Raw genomic sequence first — 13244 nt, 5'->3', positions numbered from 1 at the left:
CTCGCCCGGCGCCCGCCGCCGCCCCTCGACGCCGAGCACCGCCGCCTCTCCCTCAACCCCGCCGGCGACCGCGCCCCGGCGAGCCTCCGCCTCTCCCACGGTGCCCCGGCCTCCTCCCTCACCTCCCGCGTACAGGAACTCCGGCGAAACCCTCCGGATCTCAGATCCAACGCTAGGTTGACTTTCCCCGACCGCAGAAATCGTCTAAGTCATTTTCCTGTCATATTTTGTTGCATCTTCATTGCATCACATCTTTGCACCCGTGGCTCCGTTTTGGGCGTGTAGCATACCAAATTGTTCGTATCGAAGAGTACATCATTTCATTCCATTGCATCATTTACATTTGAGCTAATCTTGATGCCCGAAATGCTATTGGAAGAGGGCTATGTGATGTTAGTTTCTTTTTCGTAACAGAACTTGCACTTTTGTCATTTTTGCCGTGATTAATGTGTGCATCTTATGAACTTGAGCCCTACATATGTTTTGATCTATGCCATGCCAGCTTTACAGGATGTATGCCATGTATTTTTGTGATCAATGTGGTGACTAGCACAAGCATGCAAACTAGGCTTCGTGATATTGCTGATTTTGGTCCCTGTTCTGCTGTTATTGTGATGCCATGTAAACATGTTGCTACAGAGAGATCCATGCATATTTAGGGATACTTCAGTAAGGGTGTTTTGAACATATGGTTATGCTCTATCCATTCATGCCCTTGTGTGGAATTATGGAGTAGTCTAGCATGCCATTTTCGTGCTCTACTTTTGCTACAAAATGTTTCCTGGCAGATTGTTTACATGATATTCAATTTTTACGAGGTTGTTGTAGTTGATCCGTGTATGATATGATGTTGTTCTTGCCATGTATAGCTTCTATGCCATGTCTTCTTGATGGATGTATGCTTAGTTTATCATGAGGTGCTCTGTAGTGAGTGCATCGAGCTCACGAAGGTGCCTTCGTAAATCTGTCAATGCCATGCTTTGTTTGCTGAATCTGTTACCGAAACTTGCTATGTTTACATGCATGCCATCATTTCTTCTGATCCTTTTTGGCTTATGGTCAGTAAGTGACTTTTGATCTATGCTTTGAGTAGATTCATGCCATGTCTTATTTTGCCATTATAAGTTCCTGTAGCTTGTTGATAACTTGCTCTGAACATTGCTTCCTGATGCTGTTTATGCCATGTCCAGTCTTATATTTTTTGCACTTTCACCATGCTTGTTTGGACCTGTTATTATGTGATTTAGCCGTAGCTCAGTGTTCCTATTTTGTTAAGCACCTCCTGTAGATCACTGCCATATGCTTTGTTTGTATGTTGGGGTGCTGTAGCATAGTTTCTTGTTGCATGCTAAGTAGTATCGTGCTGTTAATTGCAGATTTGTGCCCTTATTATTTTGCTTGCCATTTGCAAACCGTGCATCCGTTTCCGGTGATCTTCATATCGATTTCGACCGAAATCATCTCATATTTCCAGCGGCATACTTGGTTTGCCAAGTTGATGCCTTGTTCATCATTTCCCTTCCGGAGCACGCATATGCATTGCATATCACATCTCGCATATCATGTCATGTTTTGCATCATGTTGCTTGAGCATTGCACCGTGATTTATTGTGGTTCCTTTGCTTGTGTTCTTGCTTTGGGTAGAGCCAGGAGACGAGTATGTGAACGAGGAACCTGTTGAGAACGTTTACGAGGATCAAGCCTTCGACAACTCTGAGAACTTTGCAGGCAAGATGACCATACCTTCGATATCACTTCTATCTTTGCTTTGCTAGCTGCTCGCTCTTTTGCTATGTTAGCTCTACCCGCCTTTGTTTATCATGCCTCCCTATTGCCATGTCAAACCTCTAACCATCCTGTCCTAGCAAACCGTTGATTGGCCATGTCACCGCTTTTGCTCAGCCCCTCTTATAGCGTTGCTAGTTGCAGGTGAAGATGAAGTTTGTTCCTGGGCGGAACATGGATATTTTGGGATATCACAATATCTCCTGTTTAATTAATGCACCTTATATATTTGGTAAAGGGTGGAAGGCTCGGCCTTATGCCTGGTGATTTGTTCCACTCTTGCCGCCCTAGTTTCCGTCATACCGGTGTTATGTTCCTTGATTTTGCGTTCCTTACGCGGTTGGGTGATTTATGGGACCCCCTTGACAGTTCGCTTTGAATAAAACTCCTCCAGCAAGGCCCAACCTTGGTTTTACCATTTGCCACCTAAGCCTTTTTCCCTTGGGTTTTCGCGAGCCCGAGGGTCATCTTTAGTTACCCCCCGGGCCAGTGCTCCTCTGAGTGTTGGTCCAAACTAGAGCACCGTGCGGGACCATTCCTTGGCAACTTGGATTACGTCGGTACCTGTACGCTTAGCTTATCCGGTGTGCCCTAAGAACGAGATATGTGCAGCTCCTATCGGGATTTGTCGGCACAGTCGGGTGGTCTTGCTGGTCTTGTTTTACCATTGTCAAAATGTCTTGCGAACCGGGATTCCGAGACTGACCGGGTCTTTCCGGGAGAAGGTATATCCTTCTTGACCGTGAGAGCTTATGATGGGCTAAGTTGGGACACCCCTGCAGGGTATATAATCTTTCGAAAGCCGTGCCCGCGGTTATGAGGCAGATGGGAATTTGTTAATATCCGATTGTAGATAACTTGACACTTGACTTCATTAAAATGCATCAACCGTGTGTGTAGCCGTGATGGTCTCTTCTCGGCGGAGTCCGGGAAGTGAACACGATTTGAGTTATGCTTGACGTAAGTAGTTTCAGGATCACTTCTTGATCACTTCTAGCCTCTCGACCGTTGCGTTGCTTCTCTTCTCGCTCTCACTTGCGTATGTTAGCCACCATATATGCTTAGTGCTTGCCGCAGCTCCACGATATTGCCCTTTTCCTACCTATGAGCTTAAATAGCCTTGATCTCGCGGGTGTGAGATTGCTGAGTCCTCGTGGCTCACAGATTCTACCAAAACAGATGCAGGTGCCGAGGATACCGGCGCAGATGGCGCAACCGAGCTCAAGTGGGAATTTGATGAGGCCCTTGGTCGTTACTATGTATCGTTTCCAGATGATCAGTAGAGGTGCCCAGTCGGGACGATCGGGGATCTGTGTAGCATTTGGGGTAGTCTTCTTTTATTTTTGTTCCGTAGTCGGACCTTGAGTGTAATCTAGATGATGGATGTTTATTTATGTATTGTGTGAAGTGGCGACTGTAAGCCAAATATGTATCTTTTCCCTTATGTATTACATGGGTTGTGCGAAGATTACCTCACTTGCGACATTGCTTTCAATGCGGTTATGCCTCTAAGTCGTGCTTCGACACATGGGAGATATAGCCGCATCGAGGGCGTTATATTCCCTCCCTCTCATTCCCCCCGCTCCGCCCTTCCCTCCCTCTCGTTCCCCCCGTGTCGCCTCCCCGAGCGAGGCGACCGGGGGGCTCCTCTCGCCGCCCCCAGCGTCCCCCTTACCCTAACCCTCCTCCCGCCGCCGCCGGCCTGCGCCATCGGGCCCTGCCCCGCATGGTGTCGGCGGCGTCCTCGTCCTTCCCCGCGCACGCTGCCCTGGCTCGGGTGGAGGTGACCCGCGGCGGTGCTCCCCGGTCTGCCGAGGTTCCGGCGGCGGCGACTGCTCTGGCGGCGCGGCTCCGGATGGCTAGGGGGCGGCGGGCTGGCGCGGTGGATGGTGGCGATACCCTCCCGGCCTAGATCTGGTCTCCTTTTGGGCCCCATTTGGGTCTAGGTGGGACTGGCTTGATCTCGTCTGCGGCGGCTCCGGCGGGGCCAGAGGAGGTGCGGCTTGTGCAGGGGGTTGTGGAGACGGCGGTGCGCCTATTGCAGCGTGGCGAGGGCGCTTCACAAGCCCCTTTTGGGCTCGTCCTGGCCTTGAGGGCCCAGTGTGCTCCTCTCGCTGCGTCCGGTCTGTGACCACCGATGGCGGTGGAGGTTGTCCCCTCTCGCGTGGCTGCTGTCGTCGCCGCTCCTCGTTCCCGGCTGCTCTCTTTCGACCTCGTCGGTCTCGCTTCGTTGACCATGGTGAGGCGGCGGTGATGATGGCAAGACCGTGACGACGCATGTTGGTGGGCGGCATGAAAGGTGGAGCGCATCGGACCATTCGGGGATATGGGTGATTGGTGGATGGGAGAAACCCCTGCCAGCTTGTCAGCACCGACGTGGTGACGCTTGTAGGCGCCACCGTTCCTTCCTGAAGGGCGACGGGTATTCCCCTTCCCCACGCCCCTCCGCGTACCGGGGGAAACCCTAAGAATTGTCCGGGCAGCAGCGTTGTCGTCGTCTTGTTCCTTCCTGAAGGTGTTGCTTGGTATGCGGAGGTTCAAGATGCTAGGTGTGAGGTGGTAAATGTCCGGTGGGCGCAGCGGTTGCGGGTCATCATTGTTTTCGTCGATCCGACGTTGTCGACATTTTTTTTCTCTGCTCTTTCTCTTTTGTTTCTTTTGGGCGTGCTTGTGCTGTTTGCCCCAATATTGGACTCTTTGTTGTATCGGGTGGTTGCTAAATCTATATAGCGGGGCGAAAACCTATTTCGTCAACTACAACAACCGTCGGGTGGTTAGAGATGCTCTTAGCTTAGTGTTGTTTTTGTAACGCCAACCACCGTCCGCAATTTTCTGCCTAGTGTTAGCCACAAGCCGATAGACATCGGGAGGATTTACTGGAGGCCGCCATGAAGCCCTCTCCTCTACCCCTTTCTTTATTTTCCACGGTTGGTGATTTGGTGCAATGATCCTTCTGGAGCTGTCTTGTTCTATCTGACATGGGCGTTCTAGTAGGGTAGCGTATGAACGTTTGGTGCTGGGTCAACGTAGCGCTAATCACTGAAGCAGAGCACCAAATTCTGCTAGGCAGATTCAGAGATTTACCTGCTCATAAGTTGATCATACACGCCAAGAATTCAGAGTTTATTCTCGTGCCTTCTCTAGTTCCATCTTATGCGTGTGTTTTTGACTTGGCAACCGACTGAGAATATTAGAGAAGTGTACAATTGATTGGACCAACATGGCAACCTCAGTAATGCAGGAATTTGCACGGGGAAGTTGGATCATGCATGTTACGGACGGCATGGGGAAGATTTCGCAGAACAACAACATCAGCATCATGGCAAACCATCATTCCCACAGCGGTTAAAGGATTGACACACACACAAAAATACATTCTGATAATCTTTCACAATTCACATAGCCATTGTTTCAGTAATACACTCGACAGTTCTCCAAGACCAACACAACAGAACAAGATACGTTCAGAAATTCAATTGGGTGGTACATATGCATTTTTGTGTGCAGCTTAAACATGGCCATTCTTGAAGGACAAATGGATTTTATTGCCAAAAGCAACAGAAGTATTTAAGTAATCGATACAACATTTGCTCACTTAGAACACACAATTACTCAATGAGTCACGGTACAGTACAAATGAACCAAGGGAGACCACCCCTGCCTCTACGCCTACAATTTTTCCACCAAAACAGCATAAGACAAACATTACCACAGCGATAGTTGTCTATCTTAATTTACTGGACGTACATATTGTTCACACAAACTAGAATGGGCATCACCTTACAAACAAGTTACAACTTACAACTCACGAGATCGGAACAGTTTGAGGAGGCGCTCTGCTACCTCTGTCATTGTTGGTCTTTGATCCACATCAAGGCTGAGGCATTCCACAGCCATCTCTGCTAGACTATCAAGAAGCCCTAAATCTCTTGGTACTGCAATTTCCTTGTCAAAATACTCAGTTGCTTTCCTCTCTTTCTTGTGAGCTTCAAGAAACTTCTGTACGAGGCTATTATTGTCGGAATATGTGGCCTTCTCCCTGCTAATAAGCTCCAAGATAACTACTCCGAAACTGTAGACATCACTTTTTTCGGTTAGTAGCCCCATTTGTAGATATACTGGATCCATATAAGTTCTGTCACCAATGATTGATAGGGTATGTTGTTTATCTCTCGGAATCAACCTCGATATGCCAAAATCTGATATCTTCGGCACAAAATTGTCATCCAAGAGTATATTTGCTGGTTTAACATCACCATGCAGGATTTTAGTTGTGGTTTTTGAGTGCATATAAGCTAGACCATCTGCTGATTCTGCAGCAATTCTTAAACGTAGGTCCAAGTTGACAGGCACCTTGTTGTCACTGTGAAGAATGTCTTCCAAACTGCCTTTGGAGAGAAACTCATACACTAGCATTGGAAGGTCCACTTCAAGACAACAACCTATGAGCCTAACAATATTCTTGTGTATGACTTGAGACTGGATGATGACTTCGTTTGCAAATTGTTCAGTCTCTAGTACACTCCCACTGATGGGCTTCTTGACTGCAACTAGTTCATTAGCAAGAAGACCCTTGTAAACTTCACCGAAGCCACCTTTTCCAATAAAATTGTCACTCTTTATAATAGGCTTGAGCTCTTCCTTTTTGAAAAGCTTTATTATCTTTGCCTTCTCTAATATAGGCCCACCATTTTTTTTGTAAAACTCTCTTGTCTTTGTTCTCTCTTTTTGAAGAATAATAAGAAATAATATAACCATGACGAAAATAAAACCTGTTGCACCTGCATGGAGAAGACACAAACTAATTTATACCACTACAATTTACATTAACCGACTTATTAGTAGACAAAGATAGTACGTAAAAAGGGAAACGACCTCTCAATAATCTATTTGCGGTCTGCAGTAAAATAACACTAGAAGTAGCACAAAATAAGCATCAAGATTGATGAGGGACTAGGACTTCCAAACAAGTGTGCCAAAGATAATCACTGCACCTCTAGTATAAATTATAAAAATTATGAGAAATCAAGACAGTTTAAAGAAATACTAAATAGTGATGTATGCCCATTTGTATCTGTTAGGAAATCAACCTAAAAATCTCTATATTACCATTTGATGATTTGGATTGGCTGAGTACATCAGCGACAATCAAGTTATTGCCTGATGACTTTTTTTTAACATGGAATTTGAAGACATAATTTTTTCCGGTCGAATGGCTCTCTGGACTTAGTTCCATTTTCATTGAAAATGTAACACACAGAACAGCGTTATAAGGATCCTTCTACAGCAGCATTGGGTGCGCATGCCAGCAAGTATAAAAGCAAAAGTGCTTGAAGATTAATGATTTGGGTGAGAAACTAAATACCCCATGTAAAGAAGGCCTTTAATTTGCCTAGTTAATTTGTAGATAACTACTCCCTCCGTCTCTCAACTTTTGTACAACTTTGTACTAAGCTTAGTACAAAGTTGAGACACTTATTTTGGGAAGGAGGTAGTATTACTTTGCCTGATCATTTTTAGATTAAAAAAATACTCCATATGTCAAAAGAAGAATGATTTGGGTGAGAATACTCCATGTCAAAAGATTAACGATTTGAGTGAGAATACTCCATGTCAAAAGATTAATGATTGGTATCGGCTATTAATTTGCCTGGTGGTATATTTGCACTAGACTGGCTACTAATTACTCCTCATATGCAGTAATTACTCCTTAATTAGTTGACATACTAAATGACACGGTTAACCCCCTATTTAAGCCATTGTGCTCTCTTCACGGTACATGTTACTGCATGCTATGCATGATTACTCGCAAGTCACAATAGCAGGTGGTAAAATGGACACACCAATTCTTTGTGGAGTATTGTTTATATCAATCTGCATCGCTCAATAAATTTAAACTACCCTAGTCTAGTAAAATGCAAAAACTAACTAAATGCAAGTAGCAAACAAAAAATGAATTACTCCCTCCGTAAAGAAATATAAATTTAAACTACCCTAGTCTAGTAAAATGCAAAAACTAACTAAATGCAAGTAGCAAACAAAAAATGAGAGCGGCGTTTCGGTGCCCGGGTGCATCTGCACCCGGTCAAAAAAAATCGTAAAAAATTCAGAAAAAATCAAAAAATTCCAAAAAAAATCGGGTGGTTGACAATTTGATGCGTGAAGTACGCTCCAATTTTCAAAACATTTGGACTTCTGTGCATCTCTCAGCAAAAAAGACAAATCAGACTAGAACAGTATATGAACAGTACACATTTTTACAGACCTCCGATTTGTCTTTTTTTCTGAGAGCTGCACAGAAGTCCAAATGTTTTGAAAATTGGAGCTTACCTCACGCATCAAATTGTCCACCACCCCATTTTTTTTGGAATTTTTTGAATTTTTTTAGTATTTATTTTGATTTTTTTCGTGAGCGCAGGTGCAGATGAGCTCGGGTTCAGATTGGATTTTTTCACAAAAAATGAATTACTCCCTCCGTCTAGGTGCGTAAGTCATCTTACGAAAACCAAATAATCCCAAAACACTTAGGCACGGTGCATTAACTTCTACCTTGTTTTTTGTTTCTTGACATATCAACCAATAAGAGATGAGGGATGTGCATGCTTTTAGTGACTTGAGAATACCAAACACGACATGCAGTGGTTAGTTCGTTGCATGCAATGCTATTAATTAGCAAATAAACATTAAGGTCTCTCGTTTCCCCTCCTCCTTGGTCACGGTGCACAATCTAAGATGACTTACTCACCTAGACGGAGGGAGTACTAATTAAGTACACGATACTTACCCATGACCACTTTAGCGACTAATGGGACTATATCTTTGCAGGTTCCTGCTTTGCCGTCACCCTTCATTCCGCGCTTGCATGGACAGTCATAGCCTCCAAGCCTGTTCTTGCATACCCCGTCGCTTGAGCATGGATACAAATCACGGTTCTTGCACTCATCGATGTCTGAAAGAAGTAAGTAACGATTAAATATCCGGCCGGTGGAGAAGTACGCATATATATATATAGAGAGAGAATTGGCAAATCTATGTAATGTTTTATACTACAAAATTTGTGTGTATGAATCTAAAATAATAAATAGCATGTGTACCTTGACATCCATTGTTGACGTAGGGGTTGCCTTCGTAATGCTCCTTGCACTTGCAGACATAAAAATAGCCAGCGTCTGTAAAGGCTGTTGCGTTGGTACAAAAGCTGTTGCCGCTGGCGCACGCGTAGCCCAGAGGTGGCTGCTGGCCTTCAGCCGGACATGAACCGTTCTGTTCGGTTATGATGGCGAAATCGATGACGAAGGGGACGCCCCTTTGGAATTTCCTGGATAGCACTTCATAGCCGTACAGGTCCAGCGAAGAGAAGTTGTACCATGAACTCTCCACCACCATTCCGTAGGAGCACGGGTGTTCTTCCCAATCCACCCAAGTAGAGTTATCGGGCTTGAACGACACCGCAAATTCTACCGGTGGGGTGTCATCTACTGCAGCCGCGAAGGGGACCTGACAGCAGCCATACCCGGAGCACGACCCGTTTGTGGGTGACTTGAAACCACTGAATTCGACGATTGAAGTGCAGGTTGACTCTAGCCATGGATCCGAGCTTGGGTAGTCCATGTACATGCGGGTTGCCAACCTAGCTTCGACATTCTTGCCGATGCCAACGAGAGAGTTGCGCTTCGACAAGTTGAGCGGCCACATGGTCTTGGCAGGCCCCACAGAAGTAAGCTGAAGCTTGAGCACATGCTTGGTGGTGGATTGACGGCAGTAAGATGAGACGGCGCCATATGCCCGGACCTCATTCCGCTCGACCGATATGTCAACCAGCTCGATCGGCGACGGCGGTAACGCCAATTCGTCGAACACATAAGGGAACCGGTCACGAGCCGATATGATGGCCTCGCCCGTTAGCTGGTATGTCTCACGTGGTGCGACAACAAGGAAGACGCGAGGGGGACTGGTGGAGTCGTTGCAGTAGACCTCGAATTGCTGAGCAATGAAGCAGCCCGGCCCAATGCCGAACGGGTAGGGGATGCTGATATTGCCGCACTTGTCGCGGCAATACGGGCGGGCGACGGGCATTTGCTGTTGTTCTGCAGCAGCAGAAGCAGCCAGGACGAAGAGGTCAGTCGCAGCGGCAACGATGAGTAGGATCGTCGGCAGCCTCAGCCGCCGCCGCCGGGAATGGAATTGCCAAAGAGGCGTGGCCATGGTGGAGAGTAGTATGGAAGAACTATGGATGGTGGGCTTCAATGGAGAGTATGGGTGGCAATGCTCATATAGGATGTGAGCAACAAGTGTTGGTGTGATGATGCATATATATACACGGCAATGCTATGTATTATGCTTGCTTGCTAACGTAAGATGCAAGTACGTACGTCATGGTGGCCACCTAATATGAACTCTACGAACTTGGCGACCTGGGTGAATTGAATTCACTGCGCGTGCAGGTTGTCCAAGCCGGAGTGTTGAAGTTCGTCACATGGAGAGTCAGAAACCAAACAGTGTTAGAATTTTTTTTTTGCGGGTGAAACAGTGTTAGAATTTATGGTGTCCTGTTGCCTATTTATTCGTGTCAAGTCTTGTCCGTTCACACGGCGATCCTGTCTACGGGGAAATGGATTTAGGGCTCCTTTGCTATTGATCCAAAGAAATTCTTAGGATTTTTTTTTCTACGTTGGTCGTTTGATTCATACGATTGGATCTCATATAATTCCTATGAAATCATTTATACTGCATTTCATAGAAAATCTAACATCCACTTGAAGCATTTTTTATAAAAATAATAATTCAACAGCATCAAACACTCCTTGTTTATCCTATAGAATTCAAATGAGCAATGCCACTTCAATCCTATACTTTCCCTTTTGCCGCGTTTTTAAATCCTACGAATCAAAGAGGCCCTTAGAGCATCTACAACCACACTTGCCAAATTTTGGTCCCAAAGCACTTGCGGACACGCCTGTGGGCCCGCGGATAGTCATCGGACATCACAGAAAATTGCTCCTCCACAACCGGATGCATCTAAATTGAATAATTGAATCCATATTGGATCATGCAACGTCCTACGGAGCTAAACACATGTCACCGATTACCAAAATTTGACATGCCCTACTAACAACGACAAGAACGATGATCGGAGGAGTTCATCCACAGCGGCCTTGCCCTTGCCCTTTGAAAGTGCAAGTGTCACTTAAAGTATATTTTGGTGTGGTGACAATGTGGTTAAAAAAACTAATAACGGGTGCTAAAGTTTATCCGAGGATATTGGTTCCAAGTTGTTCTTGATGGAGGTGTGCGACCCCCCCCCCCCCAAAATCAAAAAGATCAAAAGCGTGGTCTATCGGCGATTCGAAGGTTTTCTTTTTGGTTCAATTCGAGTCGTAGGAAAGACCGCACTATTAAGAGGGGTCGGTGTGGATCTGTGTTATGTGGGAATGCCATTGCCAAAACCTAAACACCAGCCTACCCACGCCTACCACTTATATCAGTAGTGTGCTTGCGTGTGGTACTCAGAGAGCTCACAACAGAAAGTTTCTGGATACCCTATGCGCACGGGGTTTTTTGACCCCCGTGCGCATGCGGGTACTGCGTAACTTCCTGAGTACCCTGTGCGCACGGGGTGGTGCGCTTGTTCCTGAGTACCCCGTGCGCACGGGGCTGACTTAGCCCATGCGCACAGGGTCCAACGGGCAGAAACGGCCACCCGGCCAAGAAAACTATAAAAGCCACCCTTCTTCCTTCTCCATCTCCAACCCTAATGTCTTGTTGGGCTCCAGCATTGCTACACCCCACTTTGCTCAATACACTCAATCCCTCCACCCAAACTTGTTGAAACTTTGGGGATTGGGAGAGCAAGACCCGATCTACATATTGACCAAACCAAATCGCGTTCCCCGCAACATTTCTTCCCCATTGTCTTGTTACTTTTGGAGCTTGGGCTCCTAGGCGGTTAGAGGTTCCTCCGCAAGCTTCCTTGCTTGTGGTGTGCTCCGGAGAAGTTTGTAAATGTGTGGTGGTCACCTTCAAGACCAACCCCAAGTGATTCGAGCCTCATCCGTTGCGGGTGACTCGAAAGAGACTACGACGAGCCTTTGTGGCATTCCGCAAGCTTTGGCTCCGGCACCGCTCTAAACGGAGAGTAGTTCTTCCCCAAGGAAGAGTGAACTTCTGGATAAAATCCGCGTCCTCACCTCACTTGTGGTTAATCCTTCCCCGCACTTTAGTTTGCTTTGTATGCTTGTTGACTTGCTAATTAGATTGTCGCCTAGCATATTTAGCTTTCAGTTTGCTTATCATATAGGTTGTGTTCACCTAGTTGCATATCTAGTGAACCATATTTATCCGCTAAACCTTAAAATTGACAAGAAAGATTAAAATCTGTAGTCTCCTACTCACCCCCGCCCCTCTAGTCGACCGTATCGATCCTTTCACCCTCCCTGTCGTCCTTGAGGCAGTAGCGGTCAAAGATGCAAAATGGATCGAGGCGGATCTGCTCAAGGCTGGAGCTGTCCGATCCACCGATGTCCTCGTCTTTCTCCTCCTTGGGAGGAAGTTTGGCCATGGCATGGATCGCCGTAGTTTCCCTTTTGCCATCGCCTTGACCACCCTCCTCCATCGCTTCTCGGCAATGCGGGCATGAAGGGCTTCCTTCTATGCCGCCTCGTGGGCTATCAAAGCCTCCTCCATGTCGCGAGCTGTCGTGGCAGCCTGCATCCCGAGGGCTGCGGTAGTTGCCTCCGCTTGAAGCCGCGCCCGAAGCCTCACGCGGCGGCGCTGCACCTCCTTTTCAGATTCGTGTTGGGTCATGGAGAAGCAAATGGCTGTTGGGGAACGTAGTAATTTCAAAAAAGTTCCTACGCACACGCAAGATCATGGTGATGCATAGCAATGAGAGGGGAAAGTATTGTCCACGTACCCTCATAGACCGAGAGCGGAAGCGTTATGACAACGCGGTTGATGTAGTCGTACGTCTTCACGATCCGACCGATCCAAGTACCGAACGTACGGCACCTCCGAGTTCAGCACACGTTCAGCTCGATGACAATCCCCGGACTCCGATCCAGCAGGGTGTCAGGGATGAGTTCCGTCAGCACGACGGCGTGGTGACGATCTTGATGTTCTACTGTCGCAGGGCTTCGCCTAAGCACCGCTACAATATTATCGAGGACTATGGTGGAGGGGGCACCGCACACGGCTAAGAGATCAAGAGATCAATTGTTGTGTGTCTAGAGGTGCCCCCCTCCTCCGTATATAAAGGGGGGAGGAGGAGGGGGCCGGCCAATGGGGTGGCGCGCCCTAGGAGGGGGAAACCTACTCCAAGTAGCTAGGTTTGCCCCTCCCTTTCCTAGTCCAAGAAGGAGGGGGAAGGAAGGAGTGGGAGAGGGGAAAGGCAAGGGGGCCCCCTTCCTTGTCCTATACGGACTCAAGGGGAGGGGCGCGCCTCTTGCCCTGGCCGGCCCCTC

The 13244-nt window shown here is 47.1% G+C and overlaps 1 protein-coding gene across 1 annotated transcript; it reads right to left on the bottom strand.

The window, feature by feature from the left end:
* Positions 1–5388: 5388 nt before the first annotated feature.
* LOC119280850 (wall-associated receptor kinase 4-like) lies at positions 5389–10039 on the bottom strand. Its single transcript, XM_037561556.1, has 3 exons — positions 8880–10039; positions 8570–8734; positions 5389–6566 (listed from the first exon to the last, which is right to left on the bottom strand). The coding sequence occupies exons 1-3, from the start codon at positions 9988–9990 to the stop codon at positions 5584–5586; spliced, it is 2259 nt and encodes a 752-aa protein (XP_037417453.1). The 5' UTR covers positions 9991–10039; the 3' UTR covers positions 5389–5583.
* Between the last annotated feature and the right edge of the window lie 3205 nt (positions 10040–13244).

This window comes from Triticum dicoccoides, chromosome 3B (genome assembly GCF_002162155.2).
Source record: "Triticum dicoccoides isolate Atlit2015 ecotype Zavitan chromosome 3B, WEW_v2.0, whole genome shotgun sequence".
NCBI classification, from domain to species: domain Eukaryota; kingdom Viridiplantae; phylum Streptophyta; class Magnoliopsida; order Poales; family Poaceae; genus Triticum; species Triticum dicoccoides.
Note: the sequence above shows the minus strand (reverse complement) of the source record. Positions and strands in the feature narration are given on the sequence as shown.